This window comes from Magallana gigas, chromosome 9, assembly GCF_963853765.1.
Source record: "Magallana gigas chromosome 9, xbMagGiga1.1, whole genome shotgun sequence".
Taxonomy (NCBI): domain Eukaryota; kingdom Metazoa; phylum Mollusca; class Bivalvia; order Ostreida; family Ostreidae; genus Magallana; species Magallana gigas.
This window is the reverse complement of record NC_088861.1, coordinates 48,537,027-48,564,892: the sequence shown is the minus strand read 5'-3', so window position 1 is coordinate 48,564,892 and position 27,866 is coordinate 48,537,027. Positions and strand designations below refer to the sequence as shown.

At 35.7% G+C, this 27,866-nt stretch overlaps 4 protein-coding genes across 4 annotated transcripts; 3 read left to right on the top strand and 1 right to left on the bottom strand.

Annotated features, from left to right (window-relative positions):
- The first annotated feature begins 1,021 nt into the window (after positions 1-1,021).
- LOC105335299 (baculoviral IAP repeat-containing protein 7-B) lies at positions 1,022-27,866 on the top strand. Its single transcript, XM_066070918.1, has 8 exons — positions 1,022-1,149; positions 17,620-17,776; positions 19,331-19,564; positions 20,574-20,657; positions 20,902-20,953; positions 23,215-23,274; positions 23,945-23,995; positions 24,576-27,866. Exons 1-8 carry the CDS (start codon positions 1,037-1,039, stop codon positions 24,770-24,772), a joined length of 948 nt encoding a protein of 315 aa, XP_065926990.1. The 5' UTR covers positions 1,022-1,036; the 3' UTR covers positions 24,773-27,866.
- On the top strand, positions 2,623-5,324 carry LOC117691580 (myb/SANT-like DNA-binding domain-containing protein 4). Its single transcript, XM_066072143.1, has 4 exons — positions 2,623-2,921; positions 3,486-3,550; positions 3,656-3,802; positions 5,023-5,324. The coding sequence occupies exons 1-4, from the start codon at positions 2,659-2,661 to the stop codon at positions 5,307-5,309; spliced, it is 762 nt and encodes a 253-aa protein (XP_065928215.1). The 5' UTR covers positions 2,623-2,658; the 3' UTR covers positions 5,310-5,324.
- Positions 5,009-7,317, bottom strand: LOC105320264 (putative nuclease HARBI1). Its single transcript, XM_066072142.1, has 6 exons — positions 6,906-7,317; positions 6,275-6,387; positions 5,979-6,090; positions 5,698-5,880; positions 5,361-5,576; positions 5,009-5,139 (listed from the first exon to the last, which is right to left on the bottom strand). Exons 1-5 carry the CDS (start codon positions 7,315-7,317, stop codon positions 5,368-5,370), a joined length of 1,029 nt encoding a protein of 342 aa, XP_065928214.1. The 3' UTR covers positions 5,009-5,139; positions 5,361-5,367.
- On the top strand, positions 12,248-17,188 carry LOC136271402 (uncharacterized). The gene is made up of 4 exons (XM_066071376.1): positions 12,248-12,808; positions 12,932-13,061; positions 13,104-15,364; positions 15,746-17,188. The coding sequence occupies exons 1-4, from the start codon at positions 12,248-12,250 to the stop codon at positions 15,794-15,796; spliced, it is 3,003 nt and encodes a 1,000-aa protein (XP_065927448.1). The 3' UTR covers positions 15,797-17,188.

Below are 27,866 nucleotides of genomic sequence, written 5' to 3'. Positions count from 1 at the left end.
ATTTTATTTATATCACAGAGAAATGAGGCAGAATGGTTTTAAAACATTATTTTCTGAGAAAACATTAATCATGCAGCCACAATATGGACAATTATTTTAGAAATTGGTGGGGAAAATAATGGGTACATTTGATGTGTTTTGTGGCTAAGATGATAAAGCAATTTTGTGTTTCCACATGATGAAACTAAAGTTGATTTATTAAAATGGTCTATGTTTATTTAAATCATTGATTGAGAATCTTCTCTATTTGGAAGGTTTTTTATTTATTGTCAAATACTTTGAAGATGCTACTTGATACTCCGATATGCCGAAGGCTGGATGAAAAGAATGTCCCCCTCATCCAAGCATTCCCCCGGATGTGATGGATGAGGGGCATTCTTGGAAGACAGCCTGAGGCTGAGGAGTATCAAGGTTCCCTCCCTGTATGGGTTTTGAGAATTGTTTATCCCACCTCAGATAAAAATACATATTTGACAATAAATCTGCTTTAAAATTATGAGTGTTTATCACAATGGACGCACTATTTATACGGTATGTGACGTCACTTCCAGGTAGGTTTTTAGCTTTTTTTGAAGGGCGATCCCGAGCATAATAGCCAGGAAATAATGCTACTTGATACTCCTCAGCCTCAGGCTGTCTTCCAAGAATGCCCCTCATCCATCACATCCGGGGGAATGCTTGGATGAGGGGGACATTTTAGGCTCAAACCATATATACATGTATAGTCCTTTGTTAAAATTTAGAATTTAAAATTTTTAAAAATTTAAAGATGAATCTTTATTATTACATCAATCCCTTAAAACCACACTAAGATTTTAGAAATCAAACTTCCAATCTATTTGAAATATGATAGTTATGGATGGACTACCTTAACTGTCAGTGAGTGTGTCATTTCATGTCAGTCCACAAACTGTATTGTGGGAGGCTAGACCCCATATCTAACGTTAACTTTGAGAAACATTTGTTTCACCAGTAATTATTGTGACAAGTAGGTCTGCATGCTCTGCCACTGTTGTAATACTACTATGCCACTGCTATGTTTCTACATCTCAGATTTAAAAGTGGTCTGCCAAACAATGTACCCATTTCCCGCGGGACCTCTTATCAGACTCCCACCCTGATGTCCCTGCTTTCCACACAAAGAGATGGTGTAACGTACTGGATATGATTGTAAATATATATATGTTTGAATTTCCCGCTTTTCTTTTTACTCTCTAAACCTGTCACTGGAGTGACGTGTACACGGCTAATTAAAGATACCGCACTCCAGTCCGTGCAGTCCAGCAGAGTGGACGTGTGTCTATTTAGAGGCACGTGGTAGTCACCAAGATTGAGAAACTTCTCCCTACTTTGTTCATTTCCGTATGTTTGTCACCAATTTCAAGGGGATGACGGTTTATACCAGCTAAATTATGACAACAACTTCTGAGACGAGTACGGAGCGCCAGACCCGCCATTTTTCATCCATATCGGGGACACGTGGCGTCGATGTATGGTGACCGGGAGCGGTCTACGCTGGAGACGTTTGAATATGTGTGTTGTGTTGTGGTGTCCTAACTGTCTACGTACCGGAACAACGGTTGTGTCATCTGTCCGTGTGTCTGTGTGTCCGTGTGTTTGTCTATGTGATGTCCGGGGTTTGGGTGAAAAGTCACCGGAAATATACCGAGGAACCAGGAAAAGGAAATGTGACGAAAGAGCTAGAGCCACGAAGCATCAAAATGTGCCTTAAAATTTTCACAAAACTCAAGTTTGAAACATTACAAATTGTAATTACTTATAATGTAGGGCACAATATTCTGCATCTATGCATATGAATTTTTTTCACTTCGGCCCCACCGTTTAGCACATGCGCATCATCAAACATACTATGATCGTTAAAAATAGCTGAAAATTGTAGATTTTACTGCAGTATTTCCCAATTTTGAATGTGGCCACACTTGAGTACCTCTTTGAAACTTTTAAAACTGAGAGATATTGCATAAATGCTTCTGCCTGCAAAATTTCGTAGAGGTACTCAAGTGTGGCCAATGTGTATTTTACAAATTTTGAAAATTTTAGTAACAGAAAATAAAACAGACCACTCTATTTTATGGTAATTATTTGCTTCCTTTTTATTGAAATAGCAGAATTTAATTCATAATGATAAAGAATTATTTGTGATTATTTACAAAATCCTTATTTTATTAAATATTTGAGGAAGAATTGCATATAAACTGAACTTTACCATGTTTTATCTAGTAATTTTATACTGTGGATTCATGCTTACAACGTGCATCATCAATGACGTCATAGTTTGACGTTTGCGACGTCAGTTGAATCTGGCCCCGGGGCCACGAACGTTGTATTTTACTCTACTCAAATCTGAGTAGAGTAAAATGTATTTTACTCTACTGAGTTTCGACTCAAAAAAGTGTGCCACGAACACGAAAGTAACTCAACTCAACTGAGTGACAAAACTCTGTATAGAACTCAGATAATTATTAATGACATAAGCGGTCATGCATGAAAAAAAATATGTAACTGAATAATAAAATCATTCTATATCTTATTTGCTTTCATTTTTTGTTTCACTGTATGACATATATCGATTGTGACGTCATTTTATGTTTTGATGACGTTTAAAAATCGTCTGTATGGGACGCCCGTATTGTCAAAATGGACGAAGGCGACATACTGTACGATATGCTTATGCCGAATGTTAGCACCGCAGATACAGAAGAAACTGTTTGTACGATATCGCCGCCGCTCGTCTCTAGTACCCCGAAAAGGAAACCAACATGGACAGATCTCGAACAGAGTGTTCTCTTGGAAGAAGTAACCAAAAAGGAGAAGTCTCTATTTGGAAAGTTTAAGGGGTGTGGTAGAGGGAAAAAAGAACGGGAGACAGCATGGGAAGATGTGGCAAAAGCGGTTTCCCAGTACGTATAATAATTTTTTCAGCATTTAATTATAAGAATCAATACATTGAATAACTTTCTATTTTGAAAAGGGGTAACCCTGTTTTACAAGCAAAATAAAATGACATGGAATTTTTAAACATAAAACGTGTTAACACGTTAACAATTAATTCAAAACTTTAATGATGGTTAAAAAAAACCCTAATATCAGAACAATAAAATGTTCTTTTTGGTGTTTAATGCGGGTGTAAAGGTACATGGAGATAACATGTACATGGCCCGCTAACGTTAACTTGTTTGAAATGCGTAGATTTCGGTTCGTCATTTTCAAATGCATTAAAAAACAATTTGCTTTTATAAGCAATTAAGGAATAAATAACTAGTGAATATTATACCATTGTATATACTGTCGTAGAATAATATGCTACACGTATGTTTCTGTAGATCTCAAAGTATGCCTAACGTTAAACGTTTTCTGAAGTCTATCATATCTTTTTTTTTCGTTATGCGTGATTTTTATTACAGTAAAAAAAAAGCCAATGGTCAATCTTAAGTTTTAAATAAATATAAAAACTATAATTTCAGAGTTGGTGTTTATGTCCGAACAGGAAAAGAAGCTGGAAAACAGTATGCAAACTTGAAATGCAGAGGTAATTATATAGAATCATTTTATTACGTGTTAAGTTTGATTTATGTCATAAAAAATGAAAGAAAGTTTGGAGCGATAACCTAATTGATACTTTTTTAATGTACAGCTAAGGATAAAATTTCACAGATGAAGAGGCCTAAAACCGGTGGAGGACCGAAACCCCAGTCCCCCACCCCCATAGAACGAGCCGTCATCGACTCAATGGACGGTCGGCCCTCACTTCAGGGTCTCGACTCCGGCATTGATACTGGAGGTATACATAGGCGCAATATTAAAGCTGAAATAAATGTATAAATACTCATTATATCCGTTTTATTTCCACTACCGCCATAATATTAGTTTTCTACATGTATTTCTATAGTTACGCGTATGTATGTTTACTTTTATTTTTCCACAAAAAACCAACTCTAAGTGATACTGTCATGTCGTACTAAGCAAGTACATGTAGTTTCTTTTTTAATTTACACCATCGTCGGAACCCACGGGTTTTCTATCCGTTACACTGCTTTGAAAGCAGTGTAACGGATAGAAAACCCGTTGGTTCCGACGACGAATTTACACATAAACTCGGACATCAGGTAACACCTGCAGCTGGCTAACCTGTCAATCAAACTCTGTGTATTTTTTTCATTGGATGGTCACAAATCTTTTTTGGTCAACAGCCAATAAAAATTTAATGATTTTAAAGCAGTCAGAATCATTGTTTGATAAGGACACGACCCAGCTTAACAAAATTAAAGAAGAATAAAGCGCAAAATTTACTGTTCACGATATATATGTCTACTTCAATTATGTATGATACTATAATTTTAAACAGTTTGTGGTAAATACGCCCTGTAGTAAATAAGCTGCGTATATTGATTTATTTTGTTCTTTTCACGCGTACAATCTTTTTAATTATATTTAGAAACAAAAAGAAAACGTTATACAATACTGGTTTAATGTACTTAACATATTTTTTATGCGGTTGATACGATAGAAATATTTGTTTAATTGCATTGCATGTTTTAAATTCTGTGAATAATTCACTTTAAGTTGTTGATAATCTTTAAGATCATTTTAGCGATGAATAACGTAACATCTATCTACTGTTGTAATGATACGGAAATTAAATTTTAATGCTGATTAATAATTTACGCCATTACATATTTCAACCTTTACATGTATTAATTTTGCGTGACAATTTCAATTTGCCTACGACAAAGATACGAATAACGAATATATTTGAGCGATAAATACTTGTACGTGAATGTTCAGCACAAACCCCTTCTGTATTGTGAGTTATTTCTAAATAAACGTTAATATTGCTACAGTTCTCTAGTACGTGGCAGCTGAGGAGCGATAGGAACTAATATGGCGATTTACCAAGTGCTTCAAGAATTCATGTCAACTGTAAAAAAAAAAAAAAACCAACAACACAAAAAGTGACATTAAACGCTAGTGTTCTATTGCATAAGATTGCTTTTTATTCAGATGTAATGGACTTCGAGTCGAGCGTGGAGTGCCACCAGTCAACGTCATCATCTCTGAGCACCACCAGTTCAACCGTTCCGGCTCCCAAAACCCCGACTGTGAGTCATTGTGGTCAATCTACATCCAACAAAAAGCAAAGTTTGATGGGTCTACAAAAACAGCTACTGATGAAGGAAATGGAAAAGATGGAGATGGAAATGGAAGTCATGGAATTAAAGAAGGAGAAACTGAAAGAGGAAATTCATCTTTTGAAGTTAAAGACGGAGAAATTAATCAGTGAACAATAAATTATCTAATTTCTGAATTTATAGGTGTGTGTTTTCTATTAAGATAATTACCAGTTTATCAATTTGCAAAAAAGGTCTGTGCAATATGGTCCCGCACTGCCTTTCCTTCATTCCGAACTCCGTTCACAGCTGGCAATGCGACCTCGTCCACTATCTGTCTGTTGACCGGTGGGATGTCAACGATGTCCTGTCGCTCAATGCCCAGATTGTGCAGCACAACACAGGCCACCACAATAGAACAAGCTTGTTCTGGCTGAACTCGTAATCCTTTACATACAAATAAAACAAAGTCAAAAAGTAAGAGACTTGTACTTGAAAAAGTATTATGAGTACATATACATGTTCATGTAAATTACATTTTAATATTCTAAGCATTTGAGCATATTACCTATTTGAAGGCAAGGAAATCGCCTCTTGAGGATACCGAACGCTTGCTCAATCGTTACCCTTGTACGACACAATGCATTATTGAAGTTTTCTTCGGCTCTGTTTGATGGAGTCAGGTAGGGTACCATCAAATATCTTTTCAAGGCATAACCAGAATCACCTAAGATCAAACCTGTACGTGCATCTAAGTATGAAAAATATATATGCATGTATATTTTATTTGTCATCCTTTTAAATTCTTGTTTTTATGAAAGAAATTGATTTTTGAATTTATATACTTACTAGTCTCAAATATCCTGGCTAGTGAGGATTCCTTAAATACACGGGAATCGTGTACACTTCCGGGCCATTTTGCAACGCAATTTACAAAACGATATGTAGCATCGCAAGCCATCTACAATTTATACTCATTTAATGAGGATAGTTATAAAATAGTTAAGATGGCTTCAGGATTGGATATTAGAATAATTATAAATTCATTTTCATAACGATATGTCAAATCTGTAAGAGAGAGAGAGAGAGAGAGAGAGAGAGAGAGAGAGATTCAGATATGTGTTGGAAATTATTGCATGTATGACCTGGACATTTAGAGCATAATATCCTTTCCTGCAAACAAACTCTGCCTCGTTTTGCACAGGACATCGAATACGAATTAAAGTCCCATCGACACAGCATACCACATTTGGAAACCCTTTAATAATATGAATTTATAACTTTAAATTTACATTCACACATTCCGATTTTCTTTTTTACAAATATGAAAAACATTCCCAGTAAAATTAAAAATACGCAGCTTGGTTTCTTCTGTGCTCAAGTTTTCTAAAACGTTTATATTCGATAAAACCACACTTTATTCATTATTTTCTCTTATGAATTATCTTATATTTATTTTGACAAAATATGCTAATAAGGCTAAAGGTGAGAGACTATAATATAATATCAATGGGTAGATGTTTTCCTGCAGCCCTCTCTGCATATATAAGGTCGTTTAAAATATAGTGTTGTATAATATTTATCAAATTCATAGCCTTAAAAAATTTAATAATTGTCCTATGGCCTTTCCATACTTTACGTATTTATTTAGAGTGACCTCCCTTGGAAAAAAAACAAAACGAGACGCTCGCTCTAGGAACGGCCCTAAACGATGGTAAGATATGATTTTCTGTATTGATGGAATGAGTTTAATTCAATTAATGTAATTAATCTTACCAGCCAATTGATAGAATTTGGTTCTTATAGATGAAATGTCGTTTTGTGAAGGGAACTTTATAAATCTTGCAGATAAAGCAGATAAAAGGGAGGTAACTGCTCGAACTGCACGTCCAACAGCTGATTTGGATACACAGAGGGAATCTCCGATCAACTGGTAGAAAGACCCAGTGGCATAAAACCGCAGAGCTGCCAAGACTTGTAGAAGGGGTGGTAAGGGACAGCTTCGTTGCGTCTGGTGGCTGATGGTGTCCGAAATCAAGCTACAAATGAAGAGGATCGTGGCGGATCTAAAGCGATATCTCATGAAAATTTCATCCTCGGACAAAAGCTCTAAGGGATTGCTACGGTCTCGCACTGTTCGCCTCGGAACTCGCATCATATTCCACAGAAGGATACGTCTGGCAGCCATTTTGAATGCTGAGTGAAACGCTTGAGACAGGTGCTAAGCAATCTCAGATATTTTGAGAAAAACTCAAGACTTTTCTCAGCTTGAGTGAGACTCTATTTTCGTGGCACACTTTCTTGAGTGAAACTCAAGAGATTTGAGAAAATTCTCAGATTTGAGTAGAAAAAGACCGTTGAGTTCGACTCAAGACGTTCGTGGCCCCGGGGCCAGGTGCTAAGCAATCTCAGATATTTTGAGAAAAACTCAAGACTTTTCTCAGCTTGAGTGAGACTCTATTTTCGTGGCACACTTTCTTGAGTGAAACTCAAGAGATTTGAGAAAATTCTCAGATTTGAGTAGAAAAAGACCGTTGAGTTCGACTCAAGACGTTCGTGGCCCCGGGGCCTGTACATGGAATCTTGAGTTCTTTCAGTATTTTGCCAATAGAATTTTCCAGTAAAGTCTGCATTTTTAAAAAGCATTATTTCTATGTACCACGGTAATATTTAATTTCAGTAGAGTATGAGATACATGAACAATGCTAACAAACAGAAAAAATTAAATTGGCAAAGTTAACATTGTACGTACGTAAGTAAATATATATTCCTATACCTTTATAATTTTAGAATAAGCGATAGCATGTATAAGTAGCTAGTTGTGGGTTTTTTGTCAAACGGTGAAATGCATTAAACGAAAGGAAAGATGCAAGCGATTTTTTTTTACACAAGTACGTGTTCCTGAATACCGCGGGAGAAAGACAGTCGACATCACGTGTACACATGTAGGCCTACATATATGATAAACTTAACTTATTCCGTCAAAAAACTTGATTATTATACCCCCGCTCCGAAGGAGAGGGGGTATACTGTTTTACCCTTGTGTGTCTGTCTGTCCGTCTGTCCGTCCGTCCGTCTGTCCTTCTGTCTGTCTGTCTGTCTGTCTGTCCGTCCGTAACAAAAATTTCTGTCGCATTTATCTCAGCAACTATTTATCGCAGATGCTTGAGATTTTAACACAGTGTTTGTTAAGGCATGCCATATCGTGGGATATATTTTTGTACCAATCGGACGTCAACTTCCTGTTAAACGACGACTTTGCTTTTTTATTAACCAAAATTTTCAAACAAATTTTCGTCAAAGATTTCTCAGCAACTGTTTATCGCAGATGCTTGAAATTTTTACACACTATTTGTATATGCATGCCATATCGTGGGATATATTTTTGTACCAATCAGACATCAACTTCCTGTTAAATGACGACTTTGTTTATTTTTTGCCAAAATTTTCAAACAAATTTTCGTCAAAGATTTCTCAGCAGCTATTTATCGTAAATGCTTGAAATTTTAACACACTATTTGTTTAGGCATGCCATATGGTGGGATGTATTTTTGTAATAATCAGACGTCAACTTCCTGTTAAATGACGACTTTGTTTATTTTTTGCCAAAATTTTCAAACAAATTTCCGTCAAAGAATTCTCAGCAACTATTTATCGCAGATGCTTGAAATTTTAACACACTATTTGTTTAGGCATGCCATATTGTGGGATATATTTTTGTATCAATCAGACGTCAACTTCCTGTTAAATGACGACTTTGCTTTTTTTTTAACCTAAATTTTCAAACAAATTTCCCTCAAAGATTTCTCAGCAACTATTTATCGCAGATGCTTGAAATTCTTACACAATATTTGTATAGGCATGCCATATCCTGGGATTTATTTCTGTACCAATCGGGTGTCAACTTCCTGTTAAATGACGACTTTGTTTATTTTTAGCCAAAATTTTCAAACAAATTTTCGTCAAAGATTTCTCAGCAGCTATTAATCGCAGATGATTGAAATTTTAACACACAATTTGTTTTGGCATGCCATATTGTGGGATATATTTTTGTATCAATCGAATGCCAGCTTTCTGTTAAATGTCGACTTTGCTTATTTTGGATATTCACATCAGAGCGGGGGTATCACTAGTGAGCATTGGCTCACAGATATCTTGTTTAATTCCTAAGTACAGCTGTAATTGAATATTAAGCCATCGCCCCTTGTATAAAAACATTTTGCCAATGCATACGTCTTTTCTTTATCAGCCACTGTTGATCAGTGTTGATTCGTCACGTGGTCAATGTATTTCCGGTGAACCGTTACATGCAGTTACACTCCTTTCTTAAAAGATTGATTGTGTCCGTTTCGATGAAGACGGCTTATGGTATACACAGCTTAGAATACTTTATTAGCATGTGCACTATATAGAAGTCTAATCCTAATTGCGATGTCTTTGTTGATCATTTGTCCAATAAAATAAAAAATACACTCACCCTAAACGTGTATACATCGGTGATTTACTTTTGCCTATAAAATTCTTGATTGAAATTATCTTTGATCAATTTATGCGTATTAAATCTAATTAAAGTTTTTCTTGTATTGCATATAAAAATAAATTCAGATTGCCGGGCCCTATTTTTAAAAAAAAAAGCGATGAGTACAGAGAGATTTAAAACGGTATTTGTTTCCATTCAACCACCCCCCCCCCCTTCCCTACCCTCTGAAAAAAATGGATTTACGGCCGGGTTCATTACAAATCTATATAAATGATAACACAAATTCTACATGCTTGCTATGAATTCGACTTTTCAAGACAATTTTACGACATTATTTATGTGCTACTGCTTGATGTTTTAAATAAAAATGTTCATTTTAACCTATCTTTGCTTCAAAATAGTAAACCCACATTCTCTCTCTCTCTCTCTCTCTTACGGATAGCTTATCACTTGGAACAATTCTCAAAAGACATGAATATCACTAGAAAAAATGAAATGTGAATGAATAGAGGTTATGGCATTTATAAGGAATAATTAACTCATGAGAATATTTTTAAAGAAATCGATATTCTTTTTTCAGTTAATTAATGAACATTAAAACACTGCTGTAATGTCATTCCCTTGTTCCAGCAGTCAAAATTTTTACTTGTGACAGTCCGATTATTCAAGAGCTTCTTAATAATACTGTTATTCTTTAAAATCGGACTGTCTCAGGAATCAACAATGATATTCAATGGAGTGATATAAGTACGATATATGCCTCAAACACTTATGTATCAAAAATATCACAGTTCTCGGCCCTATAACGGGCCTCGAAACTGTTTTATAATATTTCATACAGAACTGCTTTCGGCATACTAGTATATCCATTACATATACACAGTCGCTAAAAGGTTTTATTTTTCACTTGAACAGTTCGTGAACGGTGAGCGCACAGTGAGTGCACTCTAAACGAACGCGGTGAGTGCACACTGAGCCGAATTTGGATAGCGCTTATGAACGGTGAACTGTGAGCGAACGCAGAGCGCAAACGCAAGCGCAAAGTGAACGTTGAACGATATATGTACTCTATGTGAACGCAAGATAAACGATTTATTCGGAGTGCCCTGGCAGGTAATTTTCGTTGGTAATCAGGAAATAATAACAATAAACTACATGTTTGTATTGTTATAAGCCTAAATATAATATTATCTGACTAAACAATAAGTGAACACAAAACGAACGCAGTGAGCGCGAGGCGAAATCTTTGTGAACGCACGGTGGGCGTTTTGTGAACGATGAGCGGGAACGGAGCGGAGAGCGCAAGTGAACGCAAGGTGAGCGCACATGAACGCACGGTGATCCCACGGGAAAATGGGAAAATAAAACATTTCAAAGGATTGAACCCTGGCATCTAACTGCTGTAAAGCACTAGGATTGGGTGAAAATATTGAAGCCTTGAAACAAGTAAAATAATCATGAAAATAATGTACACAGACTTTTACAGTAATGCATCAAAATTCGAGATTACATATATCTCTATTAAATTCAATTACCGTATCTCTGTCATATTTATGTATTTAATTTTAATAATTTGTTATTACATTGGTAGAATTCAATGATTAATCCTCAGTTATACACATCATCAGCATTACTTCAGGCAGTTTCAAATTGCAGAAAAAAGAACTTTTAACGCACCGACATATTTAAATGTACCGCTGTTATATTGACCTTCAGCACTGGTCCCTGTAATATTTTTGAAACTTTATTGTAAAAAAGCTTTTCATGGTATTTTCATCAATAAATTGATTTTCATAAATTAATTATAATGTCTACATGATAATTTTATTTGTTTTTTTGTTTATTTCATTAGATTCAAGTCATACGTAGTTTTATCATTTCGTGACGTTACTTAACAAAAATGACGTCTGTTCTACAATTTTCATCAAAACAATGCCATATTGTAAACTCCGTTTATAAAAAAGTATGATAGATATCAAAAAAAGAAAAACAGTTATGAAAAGCTAAGATTCTACCCTATATTATACTAAAATATGGTAATTTTTAATGATAGGGCAATTTTTGATGCTTCATGGCTCTAGCTCTTTATTGAAATTTCACTTTCATTGTTTTGAATATTTGGTTCTCGTATAATTGTAGTGATATTTTTGTGAAATTGATTTGAAAGTTGATAAACTAGTTTAAGGAAATTATTTGAAAATCTAAATATATGTGAATCAATTTAAGTGTTAAAATTTTGGAAAGAATATTTTGTTTTGAAGTCAATTTAAAGATTTGTTGTTGAAATTAGAGTCGACTCTGTGTGTTAGAATCTGGTTTAATATTTCTTTCATTTATTTTTTTTTCTTATATGTATTTTTTTCTTATTAAATATTTGTTTGTTTATTTTGGTGTTTTGGTTGTTTCTGATACAGACATCTGTCAATTCCAAAGAACTCGTCTGATCATTGTATCAGTTCAGGATATATGATTCATGACATTTTGGTGGCAACGGTGGGATTGCTTTGATTGCTGTGTTAGTTACAACCTTTACCAAGTGGGCAGAATTCACCCATCCCTTGTGAGTATTTTCTCTTCATTTCTCTAGTCCTGCTCTAATTTCAGCCTTACTATCTCTGTTTCAGTTAGGTGTTGAATCATGTCGGAGTTACCGTCGTGGGTTAATGATCAGATTAAGAAGGGGTCATCATTGTCTGATTGTTTAGAAATGTTGAAGTTGTTGAGTGAGAAGGACAGGGAAGAGAGAAAGATTGAACGGGAAGAGAGGCAGGCTGAGCGTGAGATGAAGAAAGCTGCGTTGGATCATGAGTTTAAGGTTAAGGAGTTAGCATTGAAAGAGGAAGAGTTAAAGGTAGCTAGAGCTAATGGAGGGAAATCAAATGGTAGTTCATCTGTCCAGAATTCTCATTTTAAGCTTCCTAAGCTGGAAGAAGGTCAAGATATTGATGTGTTTTTGAGATCATTTGAGAAACTTGCAGCGTTGCATAAATGGGATAAGTCTGAATGGGCTATTCATTTGGTACCACTGTTGACAGGTAAGGCATTGGAAGCTTACTCTCGTCTAAGCGATGGTGAAAGTGGTAAGTATGATAAGATTAAGGAGGCAATACTCAAACGATATGAGTTAACTTCAGAAGCTTATAGAGAAAAGTTTCGACAGGCAAGGCAACAATCTGATGAATCGTTCAAGGATTATCAGGTACGTACAGAAAAGTATTTATCGCACTGGTGTGAAAGAGAAGATATTCATGGGCAATATAACAGTCTGTACGATTTGGTGTTGAGAGAGCAATTGCTTAAGTTTTGTGATAAAGATTTGCAGGTATGGGTTCATGAACATCGACCAAAGAATGTTAAGGAAGTGATAGATTTGGTTGAGGCCTATCAAACAGCTCACAAAAGGTTGACGTTCGGAGGGAACCGCAAAAATGGAACAGATCGAAATTCTCAAGGTAATTTCAATATAAATCAGGGGCCAGTTAAAGCTTAACAAGGAAAAGGCCCGCAGGTCAAAGACAGAGCCTGTTACTATTGTAAGAGGCCTGGGCATATCCAGAGAGACTGTTCTCTTTACAACCGAAGGCAGTATAGAAAACCCGAGGACAAGAAGTTTGGTAAGCTTGGGTTGTGTTTGTCAGAACACGAAAATAAGCAACATACAGAGGGGGGAAAACCTGACTTGTATACAAGTGCAGCGTTGGTCAAACTCCCTAGTGTAAGTACAGGGGATACAAAAGATGTAGATAATAATTCAGTACCAGGTTTGGATATTTCTAGGGGAAGTGTGGGAGGTAAAGAGGCAACAGTTTTGAGAGATACTGGTTGTTCAACTGTATTCGTCCACAGTCGTCTAGTCGAGAAGGAGCAAATGACCGGGAGAGGAAGGAAGATAATTCTTGCTGATGGGTCCGAGAAACAATGCCAAGAAGCGTGTGTAGAGATAGATACGCCATTTATAAAAGGTAAATTGTTTGCTCTTATCTTAGATTCTCCATTTGCTGACGTCATACTTGGAAACGTAATAGACAAGATCGAGAAAATGGAAGTTGAGAAACCAGCTGACTGTTTGGCAGTTCAGACAAGAGCACAGACTCGATTGGAAGCAGAGGAAACAAAGCCTAGACCAAAGAAGACAGATGATGGTGAGCTAAAATTTAACATTTGTGATACAGAGACATTGATCAAATTGCAGGAAACTGATCCTAGCCTAACACGTTTGTGGGAAATGGCATTTGAAAAGCCAGACGAAGGTCAGTCATACTACACTCTTAAGGACAAGATTCTCTACAGGGTATTTCCTCGTGAGGTAGGAAATGACATATTTCAGATTGTCCTTCCCCATAAATACAGGTCGTTGGCACTTGAAATGGCACATGACATTCCTATGTCGGGTCATATGGGAGTAAAGAAGACCAGAAACAGGATTTTACAGCATTTCTTTTGGCCTGGAATTTTTTCAGACACATCAAAATACTGCAGATCCTGTTCAGAGTGTCAAAAAGGTACAGCAAAAGGAAGAGTGAAGAAGGTACCACTTGTAAGTATACCTACTATCGATGAACCATTTCAGCGAATTGCACTAGATTTTGTAGGTCCTTTGCCATTGACAGAATCCAAGAACAGATTTGTTTTGGTATGTGTAGACTATGCTACAAAGTATCCAATTGCAGTAGCTCTAAAAAACCAAGAGGCGGAGACAGTAGCAGAGGCCTTGATGGGGATATTTGCTGACGTAGGTTTTCCAAATGAAATCCTCACAGATCAAGGCAGTAACTTTATGTCCGAGTTGATACAAGAATTGTGTAGATTACTGAAGGTGAGTAAATTGGTAAGTTCTCCGTATCACCCTCAAACAAATGGCCTGGTGGAAAAGTTTAATGGCACTTTAAAGAAAATGTTGAAGGCATATGCGGTCAAAGAACCCTCAAAGTGGGACAAACATCTTCCTTATGTTCTATTTGCTTATAGGGAGGTTCCAAACGAAACCACTGGATTTTCTCCTTTTGAAATGCTTTTTGCAAGGCAGGTACGAGGTCCTTTAGCAGTCCTGAAAGATCACTGGGAAGAACCAGAGAATTGTCAGTCATCTGTTCTGAGTTACCTACTTGAAACAAGGGAGCGATTGAAGGAGTGCACAGAGCTCGCAAAGAAGAAGGAAAAAGTCGAAAAGCACAAGCAGAAAGTGTATTACGACAGGAAAGCTAGAACAAGACAATACGAGGTAGGTGACAAAGTTTTAGTATTGCTACCATCTAATACATCAAAATTACTTGCACAGTGGAAAGGTCCATTCGAGATAATAGAGAAAGTCGGTAATGTTGACTACAGAGTTAAGGTGAAAAAGAACAAAGAGACAGTATTTCATGTCAACATGCTGAAAAAATCGTATGATCGTGAGGACAAATGTGAACAAGACTTGTCGAAAGAACATTTATCAGCTATTGACATACTGGGAGGTGTGTATGAGAGTATGGACTACGATTCTGAATTTAACGACAGAGCATCACCTTCGTTAGAACTTCAAAAAGGGGCTGAAGATGTAATATTTTCCGATACACTGTCAAATACTCAGGTTTGTCAGTTAAGAGGTTTGTTGAATGAGTTTTCTGATGTTTTTAGCGATATACCCAACAGAACAGATGTAGTTCAGCATTCAGTAAAACTTAAGTCAGACGATCCCGTCCATAAGAAGCCGTATCCTGTGCCCTACGCACTGAGGGAACGCATGCAGAAAGAGATAGATAATATGACCGAGGTGGGTATTATTGAACCCTCAACTAGCCCGTATGCGTCACCAGTGGTTTTGGTAAGAAAGATGACTCTTCTATCAGATTCTGTTGTGATTATAGAGCGTTAAACAGTATCACTGTATTTGATCCAAGACCTATGCCGCGCATGGATGACCTATTGAACGAGGTGAGTAGAGCAAAATTTATCAGCAAAATTGATCTTACCAAAGGTTAGTGGCAGATCCTGCTAGATGAGGACGCAAAGCAGAAGAGCGCATTTGTGACCCCCATGGGCCACTATCAATTCACGGTAATTCCGTTCGGTATGGTAAATGCGCCTGCAACTTTTGTCAGATTAATGCACAAAGTTCTCGATGGTTTGCAGTCATTTGTTCAATGTTTTATAGATGATATTGGAATCTACAGTGAGACTTGGGACGATCATCTCCAGCATTTGAGAGTAGTTTTCCAGCGATTGAGGGATGCAAAGTTGTCTGCAAAGCCATCTAAGTGTTGTTTTGGGTTTGATCAACTAGAATTTCTGGGACATGTGATCGGAAAAGGTATTGTCTCTCCTAAGCAAAGTAAAGTTCAGGCAATTCAGAAATTCCCTGTTCCTACTACAAAAAAGCATGTTTGATCATTTTTAGGGACCATAGGCTTTTACCGGAAATTCATTCCACATTTTTCAGAACTAGCTTCACCTTTGTTTGATCTTACTAGAAAGAAAGGTTGTCCTAAGATAGTTTGGCTTCCAGTGCATCAGAAGGCTTTTGATTCATTGAAGAATGCTATAGCTAGTAACCCAGTGTTGCGTAGTCCAGATTTTAGTAAGTTGTTCTATCTGCGCACTGATGCATCAGATTGTGGAGTTGGGGCGGTATTAGAACAGAATTTTGAAGATGGTAGACATCCAATTCTTTATCTCAGTAAGAAATTGTCAGATACTGAAAAGAGATACGCAGTGATTGAGAAAGAATGTTTTGCAATTATCTGGAGTATTAAGTCGCTCAGAGTTTTTCTTGAAGGTCGATCATTTGTGGTTGAGTCTGATCATGCTCCACTGCAGTGGCTAGATAGAATAAAGATGACAAATCAGAGGTTACTTCGTTGGAGTTTGACACTTCAAGAGTTCAATTTTGAGGTTGTTCATGTAAAGGGGAAAGATAATGTTGTTGCAGATTATTTGTCGAGAATAGATTCATCCTCTTGAAATTGTGTAAATATTTAGAGATGGTTTGTTATTTTGTGTTGTATGTTTGACATTTAGTGTTATCAAGTTCGTTAGAGTTTTGGTCGGACTAATGGCATTAGTCTTCTAAATGGGGACGTTTGTAACGTACTTGATATGATTGTAAATATATATATGTTTGAATTTCCCGCTTTTCTTTTTACTCTCTAAACCTGTCACTGGAGTGACGTGTACACGGCTAATTAAAGATACCGCACTCCAGTCCGTGCAGTCCAGCAGAGTGGACGTGTGTCTATTTAGAGGCACGTGGTAGTCACCAAGATTGAGAAACTTCTCCCTACTTTGTTCATTTCCATATGTTTGTCACCAATTTCAAGGGGATGACGGTTTATACCAGCTAAATTATGACAACAACTTCTGAGACGAGTACGGAGCGCCAGACCCGCCACTTTTCATCCATATCGGGGACACGTGGCGTCGATGTATGGTGACCGGGAGCGGTCTACGCTGGAGACGTTTGTATATGTGTGTTGTGTTGTGGTGTCCTAACTGTCTACGTACCGGAACAACGGTTGTGTCATCTGTCCGTGTGTCTGTGTGTCCGTGTGTCTGTCTATGTGATGTCCGGGGTTTGGGTGAAAAGTCACCGGAAATATACCGAGGAACCAGGAAAAGGAAATGTGACGAAACTTATTGAAATTTCACTTTCATTGTTTTGAATATTTGGTTCTCGTATAATTGTAGTGATATTTTTGTGAAATTGATTTGAAAGTTGATAAAATAGTTTAAGGAAATTATTTGAAAATCTAAATATATGTGAATCAATTTAAGTGTTAAAATTTTGGAAAGAATATTTTGTTTTGAAGTCAATTTAAAGATTTGTTGTTGAAATTAGAGTCGACTCTGTGTGTTAGAATCTGGTTTAATATTTCTTTCATTTATTTTTTTTTCTTATAAGTATTTTTTTCTTATTAAATATTTGTTTGTTTATTTTGGTGTTTTGGTTGTTTCTGATACAGACATCTGGCAATTCCAAAGAACTCGTCTGATCATTATATCAGTTCAGGATATATGATTCATGACAGATGGATCCTCTGAAAATAACCCTGACCGTGTACGGGGAGAATTACAGCCAGGTTTGAACGTGTCTCAGCAGGATTCCCTTCCCAAAGCGACCTCTATACCTCAGGAGACAGAAGAAACAGCAGTCACCAATGGCAACCAAAATCTGATACCCAACCAACAGGTGTGCTAAAGACAAAATTAAACTCTTTAAAACCACTTAATGATCTCTGATCCTCAGCAATGTTTGATAATTCAAAATTTTTATTAGTACCATAAATATGCCTATTATATAGACAAATTTAATTAGTCTTCAAGTTTTAATATTGCTCAAAGCCATTCAAAAAACTGTTTGGCTTAGTGGCTCCATGGAGACCTACTTCCTAGAGGTAAAGGGGTTTGATCTCAACTTGTATACATTATTTTTTCTATTATATTCATCATGGCCAAAATTTGCAATACCTTCGTAAAATGCATGGATACCATAAAAAAATTCCTATTATTTTATTTCATTAAATTTTATAAAGTTTAAAGGATAAATAACATTTTTATCATAAAATAAATACTTTGAGGCTGAGGATCTGAGAACCTTAACAGAGCTGGATGGTCATAGCCATTTCTAGACTATATATACATGTATATAAAATACATGGTTACTGTCTTGAAATATAAGCTTTATTTGGGTGAGGGTAGAAGCCTCGCCCTTTTTATGTTTTCGACCCAAGCCCAAATATAGCTAATTATTTTACAAGACAGTTATCATGTATTTTGTTAATCCTGCAACATATCACATTTTTGCACCTCATGCGATCTTTTTACAAGAAATTTTGCTGCATGTCTGCAGTTTTAACCATGACGCCATGGCGTAAACGAAGCAAAAAAGATGATGTCATAATGCATTTGAACGTAGGCTATATTGGGGCATTGACTGAATAGAGCTTTGGTTTATTGGGTAACCTTAATTTGGCAAATGCAGTGGTAGTTGCAGAATAAAACTCTCCTTGAGAAGAGCTCTTGATAAAGATTAGATATCAAATGAATTTTTCCTAAATTATAGTTTAAAGCTAAACAAGCCATTTTTTAAAAATTCAACGAAGATCTGATGTTTAATTGTTGACGTACTACCTCCATAAGACACTGATATGACTGGTAAAAAAAATTGTAAAACTATAAAATCTACAGTAAAACACGCTTTTAACGAAGTGCCAGGGACAGGCAAGTTTACAACACTAAATAAATTCACAGGGAAAGAAAGTCATTTCATTAAAAGCATCAATTCATTATCAGCGTGTTCGCTATAAACGTGCTTTACTGTATTTACTCGTTCTTTTCTTCTATTCATGCACTTATGAAAGCTGCAGGGTATGAAACCTTTTCTTCATAATGCTAGCTTGGTCAAAGGGTGCTTAAAATTTTCTCTCATATGAAAGAATTTCTTTTCTCTGGGAAAATAATTCATTTTCAATTGATAGTTACTGTAATTCTGTATTAAGCACTAAATTAAAATAGGATTATTATCAATAAAATGATGTATACACAAAACAACCCAACCAGTATTAAATGATATTATTTTGAACTGTATATACGCAAGAAGTCTCTTTAGTTTTCAAGATTTAATTAATGTACAATCTATACAGTCAAAAACTAAGTGCTTACACACCAGTAATCTTTTTCTTTTTTTAATTCATATTTTAAAAAAAATGTAAATGAATATTGAAGTACAATGTTTTTTACACAGCAAGAGCTCCTCAATGGGCCCCCAGTAAGGTTAAAATTTGGTAGCCCAAGGTACCCTTTGTATGCCACTCCAGCAGAGAGAATAAGTACCTTCAAAGGCTGGCCTACAGGAATGATACCGTCACCGTCTGACATGGCCCAAGCAGGATTCTTTTACTCAAGGTATGGAGATTGTACAAGGTGTTTCTTCTGTGGAGGAGGACTGAGGAACTGGGAGGCTGGGGACAACCCCTGGGTAAGTGACTGGTTTGTGTGATAGGGAACCCCTGGGTATGTGACTGGTTTGTGTGATAGGGAACCCCTGGGTATGGGACTGGTTTGTGTGGGAGGAGACCTCTTGGTAAGTGACCGATTTGTGTGTGGGGGGGGAGGGGGAGGGGCCCCTGGGTAAGTGACCGATTTGTATGTGTGTGTGGGGGGGGGGGGGGAGGGGACTCTGGGTAAGTGACTGTTTGTGTGTGGTGGGGGGGGGAGGGGACTCTGGGTAAGTGACAGGTTTGTGTGTGGTAGGAGGGCCCTGGCTGACTGACTGATTTGGGGGAGGAGGCCCCTTAGCAATTGACCAGTTTTTGTGGAATGAGGTCCCTTGATAATGACCGGCTTGTATGGAAGTTGGCCTCTGGGTAAGTGACCGATTTGTGTGGTAGGGGACCCCTGGGTAAGTGGCCTGTTTGTGTGTGTGGGGGAGGGGGGCACTCTGGGTAAAGGACTGGTTTGTGTGTGTGTGTTTTTGTGTAGGGGGGTGCCCTGCGTAAGTGACCGTTATGTGTATGGGGGGGGGGGAGAACTCCTGGATAAGTGACTGGTTTGTGTGTATGTGTGTTGGGGGGACTGGGTAAGTGATCAGTTTGTGTGTATGTGTGGGGGGGAGGGGTCCCCTGGGTAAGTGCCCAGTTGTTGTTGGAGGGGACCCCTAGGTAAGTGACTGGTTTGTGTGTGGGGGGGGGGGGGGAGGGGCTGGGTAAGGGAACGGTTTGTGTGGTAGGGGACCCCTGGGTAAGTGAGAGGGACAGAGGATGGATGTTGAAAAATAAAAACATGGCAATACTCAAGTTAGGAATTGAAAGAGACAAGTGGAAAAATGCTGTGAAATAGTAATATTTACATGAAATTAAGGTGATTAATTGATGTTAACGATGAAAGTATTGCACAATTAAGAAAAAGGAAAGCCTGACACCTTTAAAAAAAAAAAGAGCCAAGAACTACAACGATAAATTTGATGACACATGACTTTTTATCTTTAGTTTGAACATGCCAGGTGGTTTCCAAGTTGTGCTTTTATTCGTCAGATTAAAGGACAGGAGTTCATAGACCTAGTTCAAAAACGGGTAACAGAATTGGTAATGGAGTTTGCATAAATAAAAAAAAAAAACTGATATCAATTTGTAAATCCTAAAAGGAATCTTTCACCAGTGTTAATCAGATACTTGTATTTTACCTATTGGTATTTAGAGTGCAGCTGGTCTTTTTTCATATTTCTTCTATTATATAATAATTTTTCTATATAAATGAGAAGAAAATGAAGCAAATGATCATTATTCCCTAAAGTGTTCCTTCATTGATATCAAATAGGAAAATCAGGAAGAAGTGGAAAGCCTACAGGCCAGCTCACCTTATGATACAGGTATTTTGTGAGAGAAACAGACAGACAGCAAAAGAGAGAAAGCCAGGGAGAAATAAATTAAGAAAGAAAAGAAACAGAGAGAGAGAGAGAGAGAGAGAGAAAGAGTTACAGTTTCTATAGTAAGAGTTTTTAAATGTTTTTACAAAATTGCAATGTTGTAATATTTAGTAGTGAATGAATAATATGTGACAGTGTACATATGTAATCGAACAAAAAATGCACATACATTAATTGTTTTAGTTAAACAATCCATTAATAGTCTGTCCCAAGATATGTATGCAGCACATTTGGACGATTTTTTAACCAGGCAAATTGAGAAAGCAACGGGCAGCCTATAGTTTTTGAGCACGGTACCGGATGTTGGCTGAACAACCGTTCTACGCACAAAACTGTAGTTCCAACTTAAAAGAGAATGTAGAATGTAGAGTATGCCATTTTAAGTTTACATCTGATATATGTTGTACCTAGTACTCTTTTTATACCCCTGCTCTGAAGAAGAAGGGGGTATACTGTTTTACTCTTGTGTGTCTCACAGTCTGTCTGTCCTTCTGTCTGTCCGTAACAAAAATTTCTGTTGCATTTTTCTCAGCAACTATTCATTGCAGATGCTTGAAATTTAAACACACTATTTGTTTCTGCATGCCGTATCATGTAATATATTTTTGTAATAAGCGGACATCAACTTGTTAAATTATAACTCTGTTTATTTTTAGCCGAAATTTTCTAAAACACTTTCATTAAAGATTTCTCAGCAACTATTTATTCCAGATGCTTGAAATTTTAACACACTATTTGTTGAGGCATGCCATATTGTGGGATATATTTTTGTACCAATCAGACGTCAAATTCCTGTTAAATGATGACTTTGTTTATTTTGCATATTCACATCAGAGTGGGGGTATCACTAGTGAGCATTGGCTCACAGATATCTTGTTCTCCCTGATATTCTAAATGTATCGAGTTTTTAGTGTAAAGTTGTTGAGCAGCGGAATGCATTGTTTGCACTTGTAGCGTAGATCATCCTGTTGTCAAACTGTGAGTACTTAGATTGATGCGGGAGTTGTTTTAAGAGCAGTTAATCTTAGTTAGGGTATTATATCTGATCCTCCCACGATTTATTACATTTACAATATAAATAGAAATATGTATAAACATGCTTAAAAACTCAATTATTAATTAATAATGACTCAGTCTGTCTATTTTAAGTCTGTAATAACGCCCTATCGTGAACATGTTTTCAATACACATCAAACGAGCCTGGATATCTGTGCTTTGATAATAAAAATGCACATTTCCGTAAAAGAAGTCCCAACTGAAATTGATGAAATGAAAAATATCCAAGAAATATTGACACATCATTTCGGAAAAATTCTCAGGAAGAAAACATTTCTTACAGAGGTTTATAATTGGAAATTGTGACATCATTCTTCATTTGGAATTCATTTGGAATACCTCTATTTTTCAACATTATCATCCTGGTACTTTTCATGTTAGTTGCAGAGCAAAATCCTTGTAGAATTTTTATTTTTAGCCATTTACTGAAACTGACAAGCTAGAGGAGGCATTCCAAAAGAAAAAACCCATGGATTTTTTAAATATATTGAATGAGCATTTTTTAAACCCTGAGATATTTATAAATAACAAATAATTTAAGAAAATGTGCTGCATAAATATTTTGGGATAGAATATAGTTGTAATTCTAAGTGTAAATGTGCATCTCCATTAAATAGTGACTAAATGCATTAAAAGGAGGTTTGCTTAGAAAGTATGTATCTTTAAATGAAAAAGCATAATTATCAATGCAAGACAAGCTTCAGTTTATTCAGTTATCTATTCTAATGCATGTACATCTTTCCCTGGTAGTCATTGCAGTGACCTTTGTATGACAAATGTATGTTTATGGCACTAGGATTCAAAATTCACTATACACAACTCGCAAAATGCGAGTTAGAATATACAAATTGCGAGTTAAAATGTTTGTAACTCGCAAAATCTGTGAGTCATTTTAGCCTTTCTCTCTTATGTCACTGTAAGGCATTGCCAATGGCAACAGTTATAGTACATATGTAGTGATGAATGATGATGATGCTGATGATTATGATGTACGTGCTCTCAACAAACACAGTAGAAAAAATAAAATCATATTAAAATTGCGAGTTTTTTGTGCTCTCAATTTTTTGCTTGTTATATAATTATTTAGAGATTTCTACTCCTGTATTGCCGACTATGATATTGAATGAATTTTTTTTCTATATTTGCAGACTTAACATCACTTGAAAATCACTCTAATACAGACTCTCACCTAAATTCAAATGTTGATGGTAAGTGTGAAAGGAAAAATGAAAGGGAAAATATGAGACAAACCAAAACCATAGATACCTTTGATATATTAAATGTGTATGAAAGGTAAAATCTCAATGAAAGGTGGAAAAGTCTTTTTATTTATCAAGACAGTGAATGTTTTACAAATTCAGTCCTTTCAATATGTACCAATTAGACCCAACCTAACAAAAAGTAATTTCCAACTAAATCCTGCATGGGTTTACTCTCAGAGTTTACTCTGGGTTTATTAGAGTAGGCCCAGAGTAAACCTAAAGTAAACACAGATAGTAAACCCCGATTAGAAGTATACCCCTGAAAGAAGATGCCACCTGTGTTTTTGGAATGCTTGACAGTGTAATAAAAATAAAAGATGGGACATTTTCACGCTTCAGTGCATTAACTGGACCCAAAAGGAAACTTGAGTAAACCTAAAGTAAACAGCGAGTGGACCCAAAGAAAACCCCGAATGGACGCAAATTTTCAAAAATGAGACCCAGAATAAGCCACAAGTAAACCCCGAAAGTAAACCCCAACATTTTTTAGTTGGGGGTCTGCTTTGGTGTTAGTTTTCATCTGATTGGTAGTATGAGAAAATGAACAGATACAAGGGTAAAAAGATATTTACAAAAATCTTATAGCTGTAGCATTAAATAAAGCTATTTTTTGTAGATCAAACATCACTTGATGAGCTTGAAAACAACTCAAATCATATTTCCGACGGTAAGTGTAAACGAGGCATATACTGTGGAATCATTAGAATTCATGGTTGCTCAAATTTTGTGGTATTCGTGGGTAGCCCTTCCCCACGAGTTTACATCCTCAACAAAAAACATTAAGAACGAGTAATATTCTTTTTTACTAAAAGTGAAAACTGATGCACCCACGAAATTAAATTCCCATGAATAAGTAAAAAACCAACTATCTATGAAAATTGGCCCCCAACGAATTAAATGATTCCACAGTAATGTTCTGATGTGGTTTGAAATATCAAGAGGGGTAACTCCTCAATACTTATGCACACTTGTACATGTATCTTCTCATGGCATAGCAAATAAGACAGCAATAAAAGCAATAAATAAATTCTATATTTATACAAATATTTGAAGTATGTTTGAAAATTTCACAATGTTTTTCATATATCGATGAAGTTATGAGATGGTAAATATAAGAAAAACAGGCTGTATTATTGTTCCTTTTATCTGTATTTTTCTGAATTTTTTAAAAAGTGGAAGAGTTCTTGATTGTGACATAAAGTTCATATAAATATGCATTATCAAAATGCATCTTTATTTTTGGACAGAACTGTCTTCACTGAAACAAGAGAACACGAGTCTGAAGGATCAGATTCTGTGTAAGATCTGCATGGAGAAGAACGTGTCCATCGCATTCCTACCGTGTGGACATCTCGCCTGCTGTGAGGACTGCGCCCCCGCCATGAGGAAATGTCCGATCTGTAGGGAGTTTGTCAGGGGCACTGTCAAAACCTTCCTTGTTTAAAATGGCAGCCTTTTTGGGAACAATTTTTAAAAAAAATTGAGAATCATAACATATCGTTATTTTTATTAAAAATTGTTAAGCAGTACATTTATAAATCATAATTTTGGAGATTTGAACATACTTAGCAGTGTGAAAATGTCATATCATTCTGTAGAAAGCTTGTCAGGGGCACTGTCAAAACCCTCCTCAAGTAAAATGTCAGGTTATTATACCTCTGCAAACAAAGTTTAGGGGGGTATATTGGAATCACTTTGTCTGTCTGTCCATTTGTCCGTCTGTCTGTCTGTTCGTCTGTCTGTACATGCAATTTGTCCCCCTATAGAATATTTTACTATTGCATAGAATAGTCTGAAAATTTGCACACTTGTTAAACTATCTGAAGATGTGCACCGGCAATTTTTATTAAGATCAAACAAGATTTAATGATTTTATGACAGTTTTTAACCGGGTTTTCCGATGGAAAAATTCTGGTTATTAAAATGGTGAAAATGGCGGGCGGGTGGGTGGGCGGCGGCTGCCAAAACGGTACCCTCTTTGTACGGATAACTCCTCCTACAGTCTTTGAGATAGGAAGTTGTTCTTTTACAGATTAATTGTACATATATCAGAGGTGTGCATATTGCTAAGATTTTGATTTCCGATAATTTATGAAAAAATACCATCTATTGAACTTAGTCATTTTTTGACAAAATATTGCATATAGGATACCCTCATTGTACGGATAACTCCTCCTACAGTTTTCAAGATAAATTCTTTGGAGCTAATGTGAACATCAAAGACAAGTGTGGGTGATTTTATTTGTCCCAAGGGGCCATTATATGAGCCATGGTTTAGATGAAGCATGTGTTTAAGAAAACTCATACCGGTAATCTGTAAATTGGGCAGTAATTTATAAACCTAAATTTTCTATCATCATGATCATTATAAGGAAATAAATTATATCATTATTCTTAAAGAACTGAAATTTTTTCCTTAATAATATTTAGAAGCTGTTTAAATTAAGTAGTAAAATAAATTGATAAAGTGACCTTATAGGGCATTATAGTATTACAAATAAAATTCACATTTATTGTCATGACTGTAGACATAGTGTTTTGGCAATTTTGAAATTGTTATATTAAATTCTACTTTTTATATTTATATAATGAAAGTTTGCAAATTATGATGAATGTTTTTCGAGGTTTATCCATGATACAAAATGCAAGTTATTAAAGAAAATCATAGTCCTGTGGGATCAATTTTCTGAGATATGGAGTAACATAGTACCATAAAAAGAAAGTGAGGAAAACTAAGTGTATCTGTCAAGACTCGCATAAGAAACATGTTCAAGAATTTATCCATAGAATTTTGTATGGCTATTTCCATTAATTGCAATGGGAGGGGTTATTGTCGCTGTTTTTTTTTCAATTTAACAGATGAAAAAAACAAAATTAGATACAGTATCCTGGGTTGTCTCTAAAAATTGAAGTAGAAGGAAGAAATAAAAAAGTAGAAGGGGGGTCTGGGGGTCTTGCTTATAGTTACACTGTGTTTAAAATGTAGTTATATCTGGGTAGTTAAGGCATTAAAGGCGGGGGACTTCCGGCCCCCGGGTCTCGGAGACAACCTTGGTATCATGCAGAAATTTGTAAATGAATTGTATATGTATTTACAATGAAGTTTATACATTTTTGAATTTTCTTTTTTTTTAATTTAAAAAATTGTTATAATTTTAGAATTTTTTTTTATTTATAAGTCACAAACCCTTCTGATTCAATTATATATTTAAGTAACTGAAATTAAATTCATGTTTGTCCCATTTAAAGTTAGCCTTGCTGGGGTATTTGTCCCATTAGGAAAGTTCTAGTTGGAAAAGACACCCTGTTAGAGCCTTTCTAGATAAAATGAAAAATAAAAAATGCTGTTAATTTTGTAAAAAGCAGACATTTTCGTATATTTAGCATTCCTGGTGTCACAATCAAACTGTTATGTTTGTTATATCATAATTCCATTATCCAATTAATGTATTATATTTCTTATCAGATTAATGAAAAATGTTTTTTGTAAGAATTATTATACGTATCAGCGATTGACTATGCAATCAATTCATTTTGATGCAAAATGGTCCTAGCAATGCATTAACAAAATTGGAGTTTTGTAGAAAAGCTACCGCATTACAAACTGTGGTTATTATTGAGAGAACATTAACATTGCTATGTTGTTATGTGTGTTGTTATATTGTAGCTGTGGATAATTGTCAAACTTGTTTCGTCAAATTGTATTGTTATTTATTTCTGATATCAGCTGGTGTAGTTATATTTAGCCATGGATAATTGTCAAACCTGTTTAGCCAATTTGTATTGTTATTTATTTCTGATATCAGCTGGTGTTGTTATATTTAGCTATGGTAAATTGTCAAACCTGTTTGGTCAATTTGTATTGTTATTTATTTCTGATATTAGTCGATGTTGTTATATTTAGCTATGGTTAATTGTCAAATTTGTTTGGTCAGTTTGCATAGTTATTTATTTCTGATATCTGCCTATTTACTGCAATACCTTTACCTGACTTTATAAATTTTTATATTGTTGGAAACACCATGAGTTGATTTTTCATTCTGTAATAGATATACAGTTTTATGAATATTATATATTTCAGAAATATCCTTTAATTATGGTTTGAGCGTTTTTTTTAAATTTTGTAGTTTTATAATTTTAAATATTTTAATATATAATTTTTACAGTACTCTATCAAGGTATTTCCTATGACCAAACAAATTTTGAATATAAGTTGTCAAACTATTAAAAGCAACTTTAAGAAATCGAAATTCTTTGTTGTCAAAAGAAAGCTTGTGCCATAGTTAATTTTGTTTACATAGTTATCTTTGTGCAAAGATTGCTATGTCTAAATAAAAATGAGATGCGATCGCATAGACTAGTACTTAAACTGTTTAAAAAAGATTTTACCTGCCTATTTCTGACATGAGGAATAATTTTTATGATAGATATGTAATTTTATTGGCATGACAGTAACAATGAACATTTTTTTTATTTTTTTTATTTTCAAGAGTCTTTCTTTGATAACACTACAAATAAAATTTGCAACGTATAAGACA

What these genes read in the sequence shown, in the direction of transcription:
- LOC105320264 (XM_066072142.1), bottom strand. Translation starts at nt 7,317, where the DNA reads ATGGCTGCCAGACGTATCCTTCTGTGGAATATGATGCGAGTTCCGAGG. An exon ending in ATTATGCTCTAAATGTCCAG is followed by an intron (nt 6,091 to 6,274) that starts GTCATACATGCA and finishes TATAAATTGTAG; the next exon opens with ATGGCTTGCGATGCTACATA. An exon ending in ATTTCCTTGCCTTCAAATAG is followed by an intron (nt 5,577 to 5,697) that starts GTAATATGCTCA and finishes TTGTATGTAAAG; the next exon opens with GATTACGAGTTCAGCCAGAA.
- LOC117691580 (XM_066072143.1), top strand. Translation starts at nt 2,659, where the DNA reads ATGGACGAAGGCGACATACTGTACGATATGCTTATGCCGAATGTTAGC. An exon ending in GTGGCAAAAGCGGTTTCCCA is followed by an intron (nt 2,922 to 3,485) that starts GTACGTATAATA and finishes CTATAATTTCAG; the next exon opens with AGTTGGTGTTTATGTCCGAA. An exon ending in TGCAAACTTGAAATGCAGAG is followed by an intron (nt 3,551 to 3,655) that starts GTAATTATATAG and finishes TTTAATGTACAG; the next exon opens with CTAAGGATAAAATTTCACAG.
- LOC136271402 (XM_066071376.1), top strand. Translation starts at nt 12,248, where the DNA reads ATGTCGGAGTTACCGTCGTGGGTTAATGATCAGATTAAGAAGGGGTCA. An exon ending in AATCGTTCAAGGATTATCAG is followed by an intron (nt 12,809 to 12,931) that starts GTACGTACAGAA and finishes AAAGATTTGCAG; the next exon opens with GTATGGGTTCATGAACATCG. An exon ending in AGATAGATAATATGACCGAG is followed by an intron (nt 15,365 to 15,745) that starts GTGGGTATTATT and finishes AATGTTTTATAG; the next exon opens with ATGATATTGGAATCTACAGT.
- LOC105335299 (XM_066070918.1), top strand. Translation starts at nt 1,037, where the DNA reads ATGTTTCTACATCTCAGATTTAAAAGTGGTCTGCCAAACAATGTACCC. An exon ending in AGGCTGGGGACAACCCCTGG is followed by an intron (nt 19,565 to 20,573) that starts GTAAGTGACTGG and finishes TTTTATCTTTAG; the next exon opens with TTTGAACATGCCAGGTGGTT. An exon ending in CCTAAATTCAAATGTTGATG is followed by an intron (nt 23,275 to 23,944) that starts GTAAGTGTGAAA and finishes TATTTTTTGTAG; the next exon opens with ATCAAACATCACTTGATGAG.